The following is a 19,473-nucleotide window of genomic DNA, read 5'->3' as shown; positions in this document are numbered from 1 at the left end:
CTGGGCTTTGATATAAAATGTCAAAGAGCAATTTTTCCAGACCAATGCTACAATCCAGATTAGATAGTATATATGGATCTCTCTTTGAAGCTGAAAAAACAAGCCTCTTTTAAACTGACAAAAGTTTGTCTTTTCAGCATTGGGAGTCACACATATTATGTCTCTGAACCATTGCACAAGGAATTAATCATTCGTGATGGATAGCCTTCATATATTTCAGTGGCAGAATGGAAACAGAAGTTAATAAGGATATAAATAATTTGAAATGAATGGAGCAGAGGTTTGCAACAGCAATATTTAGTAGCCCCCACCCCCAATTTTCCAGAGAAGATTTTATGGGAGCACAGGGGACTGCAAGCAGGGGAGGGGCATCCAATCCACCAACTATGTCTGTTCCACTGGCATATGAACACAGATTTCACCCTATGTCTATAATCCTACATACAATTACTTATGAACAAGCTCCACTAAACTCAGCAAGCCTTACTTCTCATTGGTATGACAGTATTGGACAGGGTTAAGTATTTATTTTGTGCTGGATTGTGTCCAACATGCAAATAGTTTGGTTAGAGGTGATGAGGGTTGTTTCATTAATTTCCGTATACATGCAAATATGTATTTTTCCATACATAATTTGTTGGGACACTGCTTTGCAATGGACAATGAACCTCAGTGAACTTGTAAAGGTGAAAAGGGAAACTGTAATAAACACATCATCTTAAAAGTGTCTCCAGAAACCAGAAGGCTCAACATACAAATAAGAATGCTCATAAAAGTCATTGGTTAAGGTTAGGAACTTGCAGACATATTTTTTTCCCCTTGCCTGTATCCAATTTATTACTACAGACAGGTTTAGTAAAAAGAAAACAAATCAGCTTGGTTTTTTATCATCATATTTGGAGTGGGTTGCCCCACTTTCCTTTCTTGCTGTGTCCCTAAGGAGGCAAAATTAGCACTGTGTGTTTTTAAATAGTTTTGTATTCAGTTTCTTCCTTTTTTAGATGTCGGCAGTACTAAATTAGAATACAGGCATTCAAAGGAAACACCCACACTGTCTTTCTATAGTGCAACCAGAGTACAACTAGAAGCAATAGGGGTTTATTTTGTGAGTGGGAGTGCTATCATGTAATCAGAGCTGCCACAGCATCACCCATTTAAACTAGGTTAAATGTGTAAATACATGCAAGCTGCTCTGCAATAAGATTAAAATGCCACTCATTGCAGGAATTATCTAGTTACCCCCAAAATAGTACCGTTTAACTTTCATGTTTTTAGGAAACCACTTACTCTAGTAATGTCCTATTCATTTCAAATCAACGTGAGATTGCCATCATGGTTGTTAGAAGCAATTATTTTGGTTGAGTTTTATGGTTCCTTGAAGTCATCCCCTTCTGAATTTTAAACTAAGGCTTTTTGCTTCAATATTTCCAATGATGACACAAGTAATACAAAATCAACAACCTGTAAAAAATGTTTTCTACGAATTCAGATCTATGGCCAACAGCTTCTTTTTTGATGATTACACATGAGATTTAAAATTAATTTTAAGCCTATAGTAACAAGGCAACAATTTTGTATGCAAGTTTATCATTTCACTCATCCTAGTAAATTGATAACAATGCACACATATCTTATTGAATTGACTAAAATGCGGTACACACATTGTACTCATACTGGGGTGGGGTGGGGTGGGGTGAGGAGATAATTTCATTCTCCTATGAGAATAAAAGTGATGTGTAGATTTTGGAACACACACTTTTTAATCCACCATACTCTCTGTAGGTGGCACTGTGTACTAGGAGATATTGAGGGCTTGTGCTTATTGTTAAATCTTAAGCAACCAGTAAAATTCGTAGTACCCCCAGAGTAAAGTAGGATACTTTTTTCCTAATCAGATTGGTAAATGCTAGACATGTATTGCTAATTTTTCTCATATTTATATTGTATACAAATACTTATCCTAGAACAGTTAAAGTGCATTTACAACTGATGCTATTTACACAATTTTGTATCTAATTAACATTAAAAACAAATTATGGTTCCAGACACACCATACATTTAAAGTACATTGCTTCCACCATATAATCCCTTGCAATGCTACAATTTGAAGAACCCTTCACAAATTACAGTTTCCAGGATTCTCTGGAGGAATGAGGCATATATGGCTCTGGTTAACAATTTGTGTGGCAATGTTCCTACATGTAACATATAAGATGAAGGATTCGCAGCCTCTTCTGCCTTAGAAATCTGAGGCAAATGGTGGTGATGAGAGGAAATTCTAGGCCTAATAGGCAAAATAAAAACCGGCAAATCGCCAGGTCTGGATTATATTCACCTGAAATTTCTCAACAAATTCAAATGTGAAATTGAGGCTCTCTAACTAAAGTATGTAACTTGTCCCCCAGAGCAGCCTTCTTATATGAAGACTATAAAGTGGCCAAAGTAACACCAATTTTTAAAAAGAAATCCAGGAGGGATTATAGAAATTACAGTCTAGTTAGTTTAATGTCAGTTCCAGGAAAACTGGTGGAAAGTGTTGTTAAAGATAAAATAATGAAGCATAGAAGAACAAGCCTGGCTGAAGCAGAACCAGCATAGCTTCCTCAAGAGTAATTCCAGTCTGACTAAGCTATTTTAGTTATTTGAAAGTGTTAACAACCATATAGATAGAGGTGAACTTGTTGGCACAGTGTACTTGGAGCTTTGAAAAAGTACCTCACCAAAGACTCTTGAGTAAGCTTAGCAGTCATAGGATAAAGGGAAAGGTCCTTTCATGGATCAGAAACTGGTTACTTAACAGGATGCAAAACAAAGGAAAAAATGGCTAGTTCTCTCAATGAAGGAATATAGAAAGCGGAGTCCCCAAGGGTTGATATTGAGACCCATGTTTTCTAACGTATTCATAAATGATCTAGGGTTAGGAGTAAGCAGTAAGGTGTGGAGGCTTGCTGGTGTTTCTAAATTGTTCAGGGCTATTAAAACAGTAGTAGCAGCAGTAGCATATTGTGGCAAACTCCCCTTAATTTCACATATACACACAGTGGGGTCTGAACTGGCAGTGGCTGCTGAGGAACAAAACATTGGGATCAAAGTAGCTAGCTTGATGAAGATGTCAACCCAGTGCTCAGCAGCTGTGAGAAAGGCAAATTCAATTAAGAAAAGGAACTGAAGCCAACAACTTGGATGACTAGAAGAAGTTTAGATATATTCATAGAGATAAAGGCTATCAATGGCTACTAGCCATGATGGCTATTGCTCTGGCTTCTCATTGGAGACTGTGTGGTTTTGAATACCTGCTGCTAGAAACTGCAGGAGGGGATAGTACTTTTGTGTTTGACTTCTGCTTACGGGCTTCCCATGGGCATGTGTGTGGCCACTGGGAGAATAGGATCCTGAACTAGATAGGCCATTGGACTGATCCAGCAGGCTCTTATGTTCTTAGAATATGGTAGCATTGGTCAGAGTGACATCATCATACATGTGACATTTATAAATTAGATGAAGTGATTCTGGTGAAAACTGCCTTAGTGTTCAAAGATTTTCTTATTGTATGTTGCAACTTAATAATGTGTGAATGCTGTTAAGACAAAGATGACCCCATCCGAAGAACAGCCAACACAAATTTTCCTCACATCCATCATTTGAGGTAAGAAGTAACAGAGGCATGCCTGGGCGGTCAACATGTTCACAGATGTCAAGTGATAATGTCACTTTCTATGTCACCGGCATAGCATGAAATCAAAAAGGCAAATAAAACCCTTTTACGTTAAATCCACCGAACAAAGCCAAGGGAACCAAGACAACATTGGCCAATGCATGAAACTGAAGGTTTATTACCACATTCCATTGTCAAAGACACCATTTTAATTGGGATTGTGGCATCTATAGAATTGGCGCCATAAGCCAGATGTGAGTGACCTTCAGTATTTTTTTTTTAGAAGTTGCACGGCTATGTAATTATGCAAAATTTGTCATTTTTTAAGATCCATGCAACTAAAACCTTCAAAATCATCTGGATCTGGCTATTTTTAGCTAATGGGATGAGACAATGCATTGAACCAACAATTGGTTGTACTATGACACAGCAGGGAATACATGTAATAAAGTCATTAACAATATTCTAGTATTACAACTTTTCTTTAAGTAGATATTGCAAATGCATTGTACAATGCATGATTAACAAATACAAAGTCCATTTTCAAAAAAGAAATAAAACAGGCCATGTCCTCTGCTTTCCACAATATCTTATATGTGTACATCTTCACAAGGCGACGTTTTTATTTTTGTAATTCTGTGTAGTTCTCTCTCTCTCTCTCTCTCTCTCACACACACACACACACATTCTTACAAATGTATGATGTGCTTGGTATTGACAGCAGAGTAGAATACCACAAATTCTAGTGATTGTGGAGTCCAAGGGGCAAGTGCCTGAATTAACAAGACAAAGTACATGCAACTACTTCTCAGCTTTGAAGTGCTGAACTGTTATTTGGATGATAGGCCACACTGTTTATCAAGGGAAGGTCAGTAGTCAGGATTAACCAATGATGGAAGCAGAAACATGAAATGGAATGCGTGATGATAATCAAGAAACTGTACTTAGACAACATGTCTCCAAAATGTCAGTGAACAGAAGCAATCAGAATGCAGGAACTGAAAGGAAAGAAATTGAACAAAGCTTGTATGCATAACTGATGGGTAATTGCTACTTTAATAAGAGAGTTATAGTTTTAACTTTGTTATCGGAAGGTCATGACAACAATTTACAACAAAGCCTCTGCTTCCATACCAAGCCTTTGCCTTCCATGGCTTTCACTCAGGGCTGAACTGATGTGGTAGGATTACTGATATTTGCAGCCGTCCATATAGAACTAACAGAATACCATGTATCTGTGATTTTGTACAAACCATTACACAAGGGTTCTGAGAAAATCTGCAAGTTTCTAATTTCTGCTCCAAGCACCATCACTGTTTGTTTCCCACTGGCATAAAATAAAGGATATTTTCTGTTAACTAAAAGTTTATTCTGTACCCTTCATTCTTTGCATCCTTCAAGCCTGCCCAGCAAAAGAGCCCAAAATTAATTTGGTTTTCTTGATGCTTTAAACACATTCAGGTAATTCCTATGCCTATAATGGGACATACATGCAGTAAGGCTAACTAATTACACACACCCCAAATTGCTAACTTCAGTTTTCAAAAACAGATGTCTTGTAGAAAAAATATAAGTAAAATATTATCAGAAATTTATAAGATATAACAAAACTTATCTGTATAAATCTGTGCCTCTCAAAGGTCAGTAGTGCTCCCTCTGAGGTCTGGGCCATAGGCAGCTGCCTAGTTGGCCTAATGAAAGCACCAGCCCTGCATATATGGTCCCCAAAATAGTATTTTCATACTGAAAGTGGGGGTCATAGATTCAAAATTCTGTTCTATGATATAACAAACTCATTCTCTCTTCTCCCATTAGGAAAACATGATTAGTGACTAGATATACAGGAAAGTGTCTGAGAAAGCATGTTCTCCATAGCAGAGAGCACATGTTGCGGTTGGGGATGCAAGCCACCCCATTGTTGCTGGGCGGATTTTGGCGAAGAACGCAGGCAGCGAAATGGTTAATTGGGTCTCTGGGGAGAATTGAATGTTGCCAAATTTGGAGGTGGGGTCAGAGGTTTTATTTTTTTTTAAAAAAAAGTTTTTATTACATTTTTTCAGACATAAACAGAAGAAAGAGAAACAAGAAGATAAAAGACAAAAGAAGAAAAAGAAAAAAGTATAACTTTTCAACAGCTTACTTCATCTTTCTATCGAACTTCCCCACATCTCCCGCACAATGCATTCTTAACAATAAATTTGTCAGCAAATTATAATCTTGTTTCATGTGTTTCTTTATACTTTCAATTGCAATTTAAGTTTAAATCCCTTATTATCCATTTACTCTAAAAATAAAACCTATTATTGTATTTAACATTTAAACTTTGGTTCTTTCAATATTGTTATCCAATTTCATATATATTACGCTCTCATTGCTGGGGCTGGTATTTCAAATTATGCATCTTTTATAGTTCATATAACTTGTAAAATTTTTGCAAATAGTTCTTAATTTTTTTCCAGTCCTCCTCCATTGCTTCTTCTCCCAGGTCTCGGATTCTGGCAGTCATTTCGGCCAACTCCATATAGTCCATCAGTTGCGTTTGCCATTCTTCCAGTGTGGGCAAATCTTGAGTCTTCCAATATTTGGCGATCAAAATTCTTGCTGCTGTGGTAGCATACATAAAAAACGTTCTATCCTTCTTTAGCACCTTTTGGCCGACAATGCCCAAGAGGAAGGCCTCCGGTTTTTTAGGAAAGGTGTACTTAAACACCTTTTTTAATTCATTGTAGATCATTTCCCAGAAGGCCTTCACTCTTGGGCAGGTCCACCAAAGGTGAAAGAATGTTCCTTCAGCCTCCTTGCACTTCCAACATTTATTATCAGACAAATGATATATCTTAGCAAGCTTGACTGGGGTCATGTACCACCTGTATACCATTTTCATAATGTTTTCTTTCAAGGCATTACATGCCGTAAACTTCATACCGGTGGTCCATAACCTTTCCCAGTCCTCAGACATGATATTATAACCAATGTCTTGAGCCCATTTTATCATGGCTGATTTAACTGGGGGTCAGAGGTTTTAAATGCTGGATGCCCAACTTTGGGCGTCCTTTTGGCTGTTTGCACCGGATCACCCTCCCACCCTCCCTGTAATGGGGGGGGGGTTCATTTGCTTGACCTTGCTATGCCTGTCATGGGGTCATCTGCCTTGGTGCAGGGGCCTGGTAGGAATTTTGCCATCTGGCTGATTGGCTGGTGCCATTTGCTTTTTGCCTACTGCGTAGCAAATCGTCACAACTTGTAAGGTTGGCGGTTAGGCATTGGTTAAAATTGGTTGGTGGAGGGGTAAGTGCCTACCCCTCCAATGGTGTTGCGGAAAGGGAATTCCGTTAAAGGAATCCAGGGGCTTGCCATTCTTTTCGTCCTTGTCCCTGGCATCGGACTTGGGCTGTGCAAGCCCCACAGGAACATGCGGGTGAGAAGTGAGGGACTGAGGCCCAGCTTCATTTCTCACCCAATAATTGTTTCCCGCACTGGCTTCCGCTGGAATCCGGAAGTCAGTTCTGTTCCTGGGGCAAGGACAGATAGTCATAACCAATGCCTAAGCAACCACTCACATTTTTGTATTTTGAATAAAGTTGTGGCCAAAATTATGCCAAAAAACCTGAAACAAAAATTTATGTGTGATGTGTGAATTATTTTGGGGGGTGGCATGGGAACCTCAACACGCAACAGGAAGTGTTGATCACTTTGCAGATCTAAAGTGTCAACTTCATATTTTATCATAAATAAATCAAAATTAAGAAGCATAAGCCTATGCAGAGCAGGACTGGTGAATTATGTTCAACATTAACCAGTGGGAAGGAGAGAATCATTTGGGCCTGAATAAAAACAACAACAGCAACCCAGACAACTATCTAGTTATTTCCCAGGAAGGCTCCTTCAGTTCCATGGAAATTAATCTTTAAATGAAACATCACCCTCAAAATGCTGAGAAGTAGGGCGTTTGAAATAGAAATGTGCTTATGTAAAGTCAGTTAAGGAGATATTTCCTTTGCACATGTAAACTCAATAAAACTTTGTATGATTTCTTGAAAACCAGTGCCTTAAATCTCCCTCCGATTCAGCTTTGTAAAATGTGCAAGGTCCCTTAAGGCTTGGAGCAGGGTTTACACTCTTTAATTTATGACTGCTCTTATGATCCATTTTGGCAGCAAAAGAGCGGAACACAGTTTCCATTTCAGAATATGGACTCGTCCATACTTCTCCTTGTCCTGTGCCTATAAAGCAGGGATCTAAGTGGTTTTCTGCTTGTCTCTTGCTTCCTAGGCACAGGTCCAAGAGGTTTTGTGTTAGCCACACAGATTTCCCCTGGAAAATATACTGTTTACCAAGGAACTGGAACAAACAGCAGTCCTCAGAAAACCTGACTGCCGTATGTTCCAATCCAGATGCAAACTGCGGGTTTTCTTGGGGCTAAAGAGGTCGGGCAAATGGAGGTGCAGACGAGCCCACTAAAATAAAGGACAAAAAAACCCCCACAAAAACATTGTCATATAATTGCCAGAGCAAAAAACAAACAAATGAAAAGCACAGGGCCTGTTCTGTATTTGCTGAGTGGGAAGCAAGACCTTTTGTCAACTAGCTTTCCCCTGGCACAGAATTGCAATTGCTACCTTTAGGTTAGTTTTGAAGGGTGACACATTGACACTTGGCCATTCAATGAGTCCTTAAATAGAACTGTACAGCTGAATTGAAATACTGAATACTGTACACATTTGATGCAGCCAGTGGTGGGGCAGAGCTGTCTTCCTGTCACTGGTGGTGTCTGCAACTTACCAGGATAGGGTGGAGCAGCAGTGCGGTGCTCCCCCCCCCCCCACTTTAGTGATTAGGTTAGGGAATGTAGAGCAGGTTGCACAGCGGACAGTTCTGTTGTCCAACACCACACTGCCACTCTGTGCCCCCAGCATCCACTGCCTAATACGACTAGCTCATTCTGCCCAATGGTAAAGCCTGTCCTTGTGACTAAGACCACAACCCTTACCTACTCATTTTACCCCAAAGAGGGCTAAAACCTGGCCTGCATGCATTTACTTTCTTTAGATTCAGACATGAAACAAGATCTTGACCAGCTCAAAGATAACAGAACCAGGATTTCCAAAGTGCTATTTAGTTCAGCACTCAGATGCAAGGCCTTCCAACCATCAATCGACCTAGGCAATTCAGATGAGCCACAGTGCACTAGAAACAGAGAGCATGTGCACTGTAGAAAGTCCTGGCACACAAAAATGAAAAAGAACAACAACCACAAAATAAATACTGAGGTTTGTCGCTAATATGATCAACTTTCCACCACAAAATTTCCTTCCTGTTGCAAGTTTAGCAGCTCTGTATATAGGCAAAGACCATCGAGTGAAGGTCTGTACACACAACGAGGGAGACGATGTTTGTCCACAGACAGTTTTTCCGGGTCCTGTGGCCAGCATGACTAAGCTGCTTCTGGCGAACCAGAGCAGCGCATGGAAATGCCATTTACCTTCCCGACGGAGAGGTATCTATTTATCTACTTGCACTTTGACGTGCTTCCGAACTGCTAGGTTGGCAGGAGCTGGGACCGAGCAACGGGAGCTCACCCCATCACGGGGATTCGAACCGCCGACCTTCCGATCGGCAAGCCTTAGGCTCTGTGGTTTAGACCACAGCGCCACCTGCGTCATAATAATAATAATAATAATAATAATAATAATAATAATAATAATAGCAGCAACTGCTTCCTCCACCACATCCTGACTCATCCTGGTCCACATATTGGATGAAACTTTTAACTAGGAGTTAAACATGTGCAGGTTGAGTCTAGATTCTTACCTCTCAAAGTACATCCAAAGCATAGACATATTTCTGTGACCCATTGCAAAAGAAAACCATGTTTGGTGCAATTCCATGCCACTCACATTCTGCCTCTATCAATCAATTTCTAGATGAATTTGGAAATAAAAAAAATAAAAGATGGCAGCAGCTTTCTTTTTAGTTCTGATTCTGCAATCACACAAAATGATTTCTCCATCATCAAGAGTAAAAAAGGGGGTCAGCTTTGAGAAAACCCAGATAGGCAATCCCCCATGTTTTCAAAGAAACCTATGAAAATACAGTGTCTGAAAAACAGACAAACTACAGCCAAGAGTCTTGATTCTCTGCCATCAGTAATCTGAAAGGTCTGGACTACTAAATGCTAATAGGTATGGGAGTAAAGGTCAGAATAGGAGTGGAAAATCCTATGAAATGGGGTGCTTTCAAAGATCACTGCACTGTTCAGACCAGCCTCAGCTACAGAATGCTATGTCTCTTCAAACTCTGGTATTATGCTAGTGAAACGTGCAGTATGTAACAGGTACTGGGGCTTATGACAATTTACACTATGAACCACTTAAGTTCCAAGACCTTCTCTTATTCTATTTACTTCCCACTTTTGAAATTTCATCCTCTATTAGAGAAATCTTACACAAATAATGAAATCTAATCTATAGGAATATATTTATGTTACTTATATGTAATCCACACCCTAAATGTCCCAGGTGGTACACATAATAAACATGAAAACCATTAACAATACCCACTTAACTTTCAACTTACCAGTGTCTCCTGCCAAAGTACATTTTACCAATTGTAATAAGATCACGGGGGTGGGGGGTGGGAATCATTTACTAGCAATCCAAGCTCTTTTTAGACATTTTAAACAAACATACATATATTATCTGGAATTGGAATAAGATTTTTGAATTTGTAGAATGTTACCTCTAGCCAAGAAAATATTAGTGGCAAGTAACATAAAATGTTAAACAAAGATCATCTGGTTTATCCAGGCTTGGCAAATAGTCATACATCTCCAAAACAAACTTGCAGAACGCCTGGCCTAGCATGATAGCTGCTGTCTTTTATTTTTATAGTCTGTTGCTAAAGCAGTGGTCGGCTAAAAATATATTCTGTCAAACAATGATATCGTATTCTCAAAGAAATACCCTATAAATACCCCTGATAGGTCATCCCTATTGGAGCGAGGAAAACGAAAAGAAATTCTGTTGATGAATATAGAAGGAATCTGTATAGACAATGTTCTGAAATACAGAACTACAGACAGCAATATAGTTATAAGTGTTTGAGTAGAAATTATTTCTTCAAAGAATTCTTCACATCCTTGTACACCCAAAATTGGATCCATAAGTTGGTTGCCACAATCCAATGCTGTTGTTTTTTGTATGGAGTTCTGATAAACATGGAGAGCTGTAATGTTTATTTCAGTTGAACCCCAAATCGCTTTATTTCAAATGAACAGAACAGCCTGGATCCACAAGTGTTCTGTGTGGACGTCTTTATCTAAATATTCATCAATACATCATTCAATTTTTTTAAAAAAAACTTTTAGAATTTGTATGTGAAGAGCCAAGGAATTACAGATCAAAGTCTCTTAATGGTTCACATGTGGAAAATTCATGTACATGGACTATACAGAAAACTGATAGCATCTGAAACAGCTCTTCACACTTGCCAAACCCCTCAGGTTAAAGATCAGAAGTAGACACTTTTAATCTTCTCTTGTGGTTTGTAAATGAGAAGAGGAGGGAACCCAAGGCTCATGCAGGCTCATTCACGTAGCAGGAAACCATAATTTCATCAAGAAGACTAAACTTAGGAAACTGAGGTTTATTTAAATCAGGTTTCCCCAACATGGTGCCCTCTAGATGTTGTTGGACTACAACCATCATAAGCTACAGTCAACATGACCAGTGGTTAGAGATAAAAACTATGGTTTAGCAAGAACAAATCAGGATAAAACTGTCCATGTAGCTTCGTTCATGCAGTTTGAAAGTATTCTCCCTATTATATCTAAACATTAAGGCCATAGAATCTTTTTTCAAGTTTTCTATTTTTCCTCATCTTTTCTTCCTTCTGACTTTGTTCTCTTATAGACTAAGTAGTTGTTTCATCTTAGTATATTATAAAAAGACACATTGTAATGGGTATGCATTTTCTTATATCTTTGAATAAGCATAAATAAATAAGATCCTGTTAAAGTTCAAAGATGGCTCTCCTTGACAATTGCATCTCAAGACATTTGTTGTGATAATAGGTTACGAGAATTCAACAGATCCTCCTTGATGATACCATGAACTTAAAATTTGTAAAACAAGAGGCCCAGTTTCATAGATACTTTCTCCACACAGATTGTTCTTTCCTGTCAAAGGATGATCATTCCCCCAGACCAAGGGTCAATCCCAGCTGAATTCAAAGCCATTGAAAACCTTAACTTGTGAACAAAAACATTTCCTCTCAGAGCTTCAGTTTTATTCTTTTACCTCATTTGATGGAACATTGGCAAACGGTTTGATGATAGCAGCTAACGGAATTTGAGCCTGTTTCGCCAGATCTGAAGATGAAGGAAAGCAGTATGTGGTACATCGAATGAAGCGAGGGCTGGCATTACCTAGGACAATCAAAACAATGAGAAGATTTGATGAAGTAGAAAAAATTAAAATAGCATGTTTAGGGCTAATTAAAAGCAACTTATAATTCTTATAATGAGACAGAAGTTCATCACATAACATTTTAGAGCAGGAAAAGGAGAGATTGCAGGGTGGGAAAGTTTCTCAAAACTGCTTCCTCAACTTTTTCCACCAATGCCACTTGTTTTGTGGTCTGAGCTGTAATAACTGCACTCCATGCTCCATGGCTGATGTTTTAAATCCACAAGTTTCCAGAGTGAGAGCAGGAAGCATTATGGTCACTTGGCCTTGGCTTCATGCCAAAGCCATGTCATCACTTTGTGTTGTCAGGAAGCCAAATCAGAGAGGGGGCAAGGCATCCTGCTCTCTCTGGAAAACTTGTGGATCAAAAAAGGTGTGCAGTCACAGCTACTGGCAAGTTTGCATCACTTGCATCACCATCAATAACCTTCAGAAATTCACATCTCACAATAAGTATAGAGATTGAGGCTTAGCACTACTTAAATACAACATCTTGCTCCTTCCACTGAACTCCTTAGTAATTTCTTATAAACCTTTTGATTTTTATTACGTTCTATGAAAAAGAAAATCAGGATTGGTTACGATTTAACAGCTCAAAGCATTGTCAGTTTAATGATCAAACAGTAAACACAACAGTATCATCAAATTCCAGTCAATCCTAAACAAAGAAAATCCCAGTCAATCCTAAACAAAGAACCAACACAAACCCAGTCACTAAAAGTAATTTCAAGCAAAAAGGTTTATACAGCATGCATCCCACTCATGCATGGCGCCTTTACATGTATTAAATACATAAATAGATTGGCCTCCCCTTCTTCGGGGCTGCTGCCCAGACAAGGGAATGTAGCCTTCAATCAACCAGTGGTATGGGGCAAGAGGCGCCTTCTCCCCCCTCCACCACCCTCATGTTCACCCTCATCCTGATGCCAGTATTGCTGGGTACCCTTCTCACCCCTTGCCCTCTGTGGCCAGCCTCTTCAGCCCTGTGCTCGCTGTAGGCAGGCAGGCTCAAAACAGGCCAGGCAGTGGCCCCGAGTGATTTCCAGGGTGCGCCCCCCCAATCTCTCTTTCCTTCCCACACACCCTCCGTATTACAGTGGGGTGCTCCCCACTTTACAATATGTCACTTATGCACAGAGGGGCCTGGAACGTAACCTTCACATAAGTGGGTGGGCTGCCTGTAGTCAGACGATGCTTAAAGTCAGCCTTGTCAAGGAAAATGAATTCCACAATTGTGACCATTCACCAAGAACCCATTTCTATATACAGTGGTACCTCAGGTTAAGTACTTAATTCGTTCCGGAGGTCCGTTCTTAACCTGAAACTGTTCTTAACCTGAAGCACCACTTTAGCTAATGGGGCCTTCTGATGCCGCTGCGCCGCTGGAGCACGATTTCTGTTCTCATCCTGAAGCAAAGTTCTTAACCTGAGGTACTATTTCTGGGTTAGCGGAGTCTGTAATCTGAAGCGTATGTAACCTGAAGCATATGTAACCTGAGGTACCACTGTATTGTTGCCCTGTCCACTTGACAAACAGAGGCAACCCACCAAAATATCTTCCTGGCCAATTTAAAAAGGCATCATAGAAATTAAACATGAACATTCCTATCAAAAGAGAAAGAGAAAGGGGGGGGGATTCAATTTCTCATAGGAAATGAAGCCAAAAATGGTTTCCTATTTACCTTGATCTTGGATCACACAATCTGTAGTAACTAGAGGAGGAACTTGACCCCTGATGTTGGTAGCATAGATTTGACCTCCCCGGGACACTTTGTCATTTTCGATAACCTGGATCTTATGGATAAAATGTTTAAAATTGTAAGAAATGTAAGAAAGGGCTTCTATGTATACAGGACAATTTCTATATCCAGCATTTATGGACATAGATGAGGAACCTTTGGCCCTCCAGGTGTTGCTGAACTAACTCCCATAATCTCTGGCTATTGGTCATGCTTGCTAAGATTGATAGGAGATGGAGTTCAGGGACATCTGGAGGGTAAGTAGTTCCCTGCTTCTGATATAAGAGATAGGAATCCCAGGAGCCACACCCTTGTCTACTGAAATATATTGGGGGTGCTTTGCTCAGAGCTCCACACTTCTCAAGAGATTTGAGGATGTACCGGAACTCTGTGTGTGGACCAAAACTGAAAAACCATACACAATTAAACTTGTTTGGAATGGTAACAGAATGTGCCTTAACTGGATTCTCCCTCAGATTTTGCAGCTTGGTTCTTCTGGAAAGATTTCTGGATCAAAACTTGGAGTGAAAGGATTCAGCTGCATTCCAGAGGAGTGCCTCAGAATTTTTCTAGGAGGAAACTGAATGGGTAAAACTAAAATATCTATTGTTTTGTTTTCCTCCTATTTGAGAAATTGTGCTATGGTCTCGATTACACTATTTCATCATTTCATCGCACCGTTTGCATATTAAAAAATGGGATGGGGGATATGCATAAGATTGTAGATTATAAACTGTCTCAATTAGAAATGATCATGTGGATCCTTTCTGAAACAGACTTTGATCTGCAACAATTTTGTTATTTGTTAAAGTGTCTAAAGACTTCATTGTTCTTTGGAGGAACCTACATTTCTGGGCTTTTACTGAGCCCTTTTCATTTACTGTCAGGGAAGAGTTAAAATATAAATTATTTATGGACATTTGGTTGCTTTATACTGCTAAAATCCATTGAGAAAACATACATCTTGAACTTGAACCTTAGCCTGAGGAACTGGCTTAGCCACGAAAAGTTTCACATTTCAAAGCTACATCTTTAAGCGCTAGATTAACCACAGCAGAAAGTATCCAACAAAATGCTTCCATTTTGTTGGAAGGATGCTTGTGCAATGGAACTTCTATCTCCTCTCCCTCTACCCACTCCCACTCCCCTCAAACTCCAGAAGGTTGTAGGAATCCCAGAACCAATTTCAAGGGCGCATGGGCAGAGGAGAGGGAGGGGAAGTTCATTTCACAGCCCAAAGTCCTAGAGCTAGCAGAAGCACTTCATCGGATACCACCCAATATTCCGTTATGCCTTACTATAATGTGGAATTGCTTGAAAGCTCCCCATTTTCCCTCTCATGCTGTTGTTTTAGCCACATTCCCTACAAGAAACTCTTACTCACCGGGCTTGGAATGGAATCAGGATCTAGTTTCTTCTGCTGTGGTCCAGCCAATTGTGCTGGACCTGATTGGAGACCCCCTGGATAAGACAACTGTGCACCTGCCATTGGAGGACCAAAATTTCCTGGAAAAGAAATAAAATAAAATAAAACAATCAGCCAAATTAAAGTTTTGGGGGGAGGGTGTTGTTTAATATATCCTGCCAGAAGCCTTACTTCCTAAGTGATACTTGTCCAAGTTCTATTTATTGAAGGAGTCTTTTGCTGGCTAGTTCAACACTGCCAGTTTGATATGAACAGGGGCCCAGCAGGAGTGTTTCAGGGGGGCAGATGTAAAAGAGAGAGGGGACGCTGCTTTCACACCTAACACTTTCCACCATTACTGTGTTGAGAATACTTGTTAACTGACCTTGTTGAAGCTCACAGGCAATTGTTGATGCAGCAGTGAGATTAGAGTTGGATGTCAAACTGGACACACTGCTCTGGATTTTTTTTAAGGACAAACTTAATTCCAACCTATAAATACACAACCCTATTGTGCTGTATTACATTTTCATATTATCTTTCCTCCAAGGAACTCACGGCGGCCCACATGGTTCACCACTGCCCAAGACATCTTCACAATAACCCTCTGAGGTAGGGTTTGGCTGCAAAATTATAGCTGAGCAGGGATTTGAACCCGAGGTCACCTTGGTCTCAGTCTGACACTCAGCCACTACATTAGCTCTCATTGCTATTTTGATATTGTGGATGCTGGATTCTTCGTGTGTACTATTTAGTATAGCATATGCAGCCTATCAGCCTTGGGCAATATTATGCCCCAAGCAGGAGCATTTCGGCTGGTCAGAGCCTAGCATTCTCTTCACACTTCTTCCTGTTTCTTTCTAGGCATTATGTTCTAAAGGAAGAAAGAAAAAGGTTCATATGTTGGTATTGGATTCATTTGCTATTTCTGCCCAAGCAGTTGTGTGCTATCAGCTTTTAGCTTCTTCTTCAAACCTGCCCTGGTTAACTATTGGAATAAGCCGCAAGACACAAAAGAACAAACAGGTGTTTGTTATTAATCAAGGACACATTTACGTGGCAGAGAAAAATCTCCCTATACAGGGATGCCTCGTTCTTTCACAACGATCAAGAAATAGAAGTAGCAATACACAGAGAGCTTTGAAAACTTGGCAAGTGATTTTGGTCTAGGATTCCTGCAATATTCCAAAGTGGTTCAAGGTATAACACTGCCATAGTAACCCCGCAAGCCACAGGGGCAACCTACATGTTACACACAGTTCAATGTAATTTGACCCTAACTTTTCTATCTTAAAAGGAAAGATAAAAGCCACCACTGGAGAATAGAATTAGGAGTGGAGAAAGAACGGGGGGGGGGGGGGATACTTAAGTGCATTCCTGCTTGCAATTTTCCTCTCAAAAATGTTCCTCTCCAATTTGCTCCACAGACATGTGTGGTCAAAAGAGCTGCCGTCAGAAGGTGAAGTTTGGAATTTAATGTTGAAGTGCAGGAAAACTGCACTTAGGGCACTTCCAGGGTGCTCACCGCTCATCCTTTCTTCAGTTCCTAATCCAACTGAAGCAACACTTTGGGCACTTCCAGATACCCTGATTGCTGAGCATTCGTTCTGATTTGCTTGCAGGGAGGTTAGACGACATTACATCAAAGCAAGCACAGCCCCACACTTTCCATTGTATTGCCCCCATCTCTTTCCTTCTTCCAAAAGTCTGATCTTCTGAGGCATTGGGTTTTTTGCACAAGAACTTCAACTGTGCAACCTGAATTAGAATTTAATCCCACCTGAAAATAGTGGCAAATCATGCTTCTAGTTCCTTCTCTCTCCACTCCCATCCCTCTGGATTGAAAGCAGATGTTGCAACCTGGCAGTCTTATGTAAACTAGGTAGCTAAACTTACCATACTGGGGAGGAAACCCAGGGCCTGTGGGTTGGCCTGTGAGTTGTGGTGGCAAATTGGTGTTCGGTGGGTTTGAGCCAGGGATCCCCTCCTGTCTGGCCATTGAAGGTGGAGTGCAGTGACCGGTCAAATTATTTGCTGGTGAAGAAGAAATCTGAAGACCAGACGACAAGGCCATTTGATGTGGTCGAGGTGGTGGAGCTTGCAAAGGTGATGGGAGGCCAGAAGGCATGCAAGGAGGTGTGTTTGGACCTGAACAAGAGTATCACCATTATGCATTCATTTGAAAAAACCCTTTAGAATAATAATCACAGTGGAATGCAGGTATGTCTTAAGACACCTGCTGCTGTAGATCTTTACATTCATTTTAAATGGAATTAAATGATATAAATGATATTCATATCAAACCAATTGCACTTCTCTAAAATCTTAAAATTGAAACATAGTTATAGAAATAACTTTGAATATTAGAAATATTAACTTTAAATATTCACTGTAATACTTTCACAACTGAATCTGTTCTATACTAAAAACAAGTCTTCATTTGGGTGCTTAAATCTTATGAGAACAATGGATTGTGAAGGCTGCAAATGTATCAAGCATCTATTTTACTGCCAGTACAAAGTATATTGTATACTGTTTGGCATTTTGTTAAAACAGTTTAAGGAGGAGTTTCTCCTGCCCTCCTTTAAAACAGAAACATTTTATTATTGGGACCAATTTATTTGCTGGATCTTATATATGTCCTATATATATGTCCACCTGGACACTTCAATCTGTGGAACTGGCACTGTTACGGGCGCCACACAATAAACAATGTAATACATTGTAATACATATTGTAAGAAATCCATATTTTAGTGTTGCAGTACCTATTGACATCAGACATGCACCTTTGCTGTATTATTTTTGGTGCTTGGTTAAAACATTTTTGCTTAGGCAAACCTATCCCACCATGTAACAATTACCTGTAGCTCTTTTTGGCTACTGTTGATTTTAATAATTTTTGAATCCTTTAAATAGCTGGTTTTATTGAGAATTTTACTGCTTTCTTTTATCTTTTTGTAAACTGCTTGACAGGTTTTCTCACAATCCAGTAGTATATAACTTTTGCTAGATAATTTCTTTTAAAAATAGTTGTGTGAAAGGTGAATTATATATGCACTCATGCTAGAGCCTATGATTGTGGTTCGAGGACCCAATCCCCACAAAGTGGAATGAAAACACAAGGACACGTGATATAAGGTTAATGGGCAAGAAAAGGCCACAACTTTATTGATTACAGCAAGTAAAAAGGTATTGGCTTAGGCATTGGATTACGTCAGCTGACTCCACCCTCTCAGAGAGGGGTGAGTCTAAAACAAGGGGGTTTATTCACCAGTAGGTGGAGCCTGTTGATGCTAATCCAACTATAAGCTCTCCCCTGATGTCACTGAGGGTCGTGCCATGGCCTCCCGCCACGCAGACATCGGACAGAATACACGACCGCCGGATTCCTTTAACGGAATACCCCAAAATTGAAGGCGTAGGCGATGGCCACACCTAGCCCTTCGGCACCACAACACATTATTCCAATGCCTAACCTACCCACCAATACCACAAAAGTTGTGACAATTGCTTCGAGGTAGGCGAAAAAACCAAAAAGCCTAATGCCAAATGGAAAAATTCCTACCAGGCCCCCCGGACAACCAGGGCGACCAACCTAAGGTCCATAGCAAGGCCAAAAGAAAATGAGACCCTGAGCTCTAAGGGAGCGGAGGGTGGGTGAAATGTGACGGGACGATGAAGAGTGAGGCCGGGAGGCTGGCGCCGCAGCAATTTAGGCTGCTGTACACGCCCCCTCGAAGGCACCTGGTTGGGTGCCTGCCTGTGGGCGTGGGCGCCAGCCAGGTGAGTGGGAGGCAGGGGGCTAACGCCCCCTGCTTGAGGCGGATACCGGCTCCCGCCCACAACCACTCCCCTCTCTTGCAGGAGGAGAGTCTTTCCTTTGAATATACAAGAACCACCAGGAGCTCCCTAATATCAAAGGTTTTTCCATCCCATTCAAAAAAGAGAGCAAATATAAATACATGAGTTGAATTATGCTCTTTGTGGAAATAAATAGAAAAGCCTGACCCATGTGTGCCCTGTGGCTTGTATAATATTCAGGGGAACCTCTGGACTGGGGTGTGTTTATGTGAATCTTTGACCTGCCAAGGCATCAAATTTGGCCCATGAGGTCATTATTTAAAAGCCACATCCACCTGCAAATCAACTCACATCATTTCTATGTGGGGCAATGTCAGCTGATCGGTGGGACGGGATAGGAGTATGG

At 40.3% G+C, this 19,473-nt stretch overlaps 1 protein-coding gene across 1 annotated transcript in view; it reads right to left on the bottom strand.

Annotated features, from left to right (window-relative positions):
* Window positions 1-19,473, bottom strand: part of SEC24D (SEC24 homolog D, COPII coat complex component) — a 61,544-nt gene that overhangs the window by 31,232 nt on the left and 10,839 nt on the right. The window contains exons 5-8 of the mRNA XM_081208063.1: window positions 17,161-17,412; window positions 15,244-15,365; window positions 13,803-13,914; window positions 11,953-12,080 (exon numbers count right to left, since the gene is read on the bottom strand). Coding sequence (XP_081064189.1) covers window positions 11,953-12,080; window positions 13,803-13,914; window positions 15,244-15,365; window positions 17,161-17,412 — 614 coding nt within the window. The remainder of the gene's footprint in view (window positions 1-11,952; window positions 12,081-13,802; window positions 13,915-15,243; window positions 15,366-17,160; window positions 17,413-19,473) is intronic.

The sequence above is a fragment of the Podarcis bocagei genome (genome assembly GCF_964188305.1).
Source record: "Podarcis bocagei genome assembly, chromosome: 9".
Lineage (NCBI taxonomy): Eukaryota > Metazoa > Chordata > Lepidosauria > Squamata > Lacertidae > Podarcis > Podarcis bocagei.
Note: the sequence above shows the minus strand (reverse complement) of the source record. Positions and strands in the feature narration are given on the sequence as shown.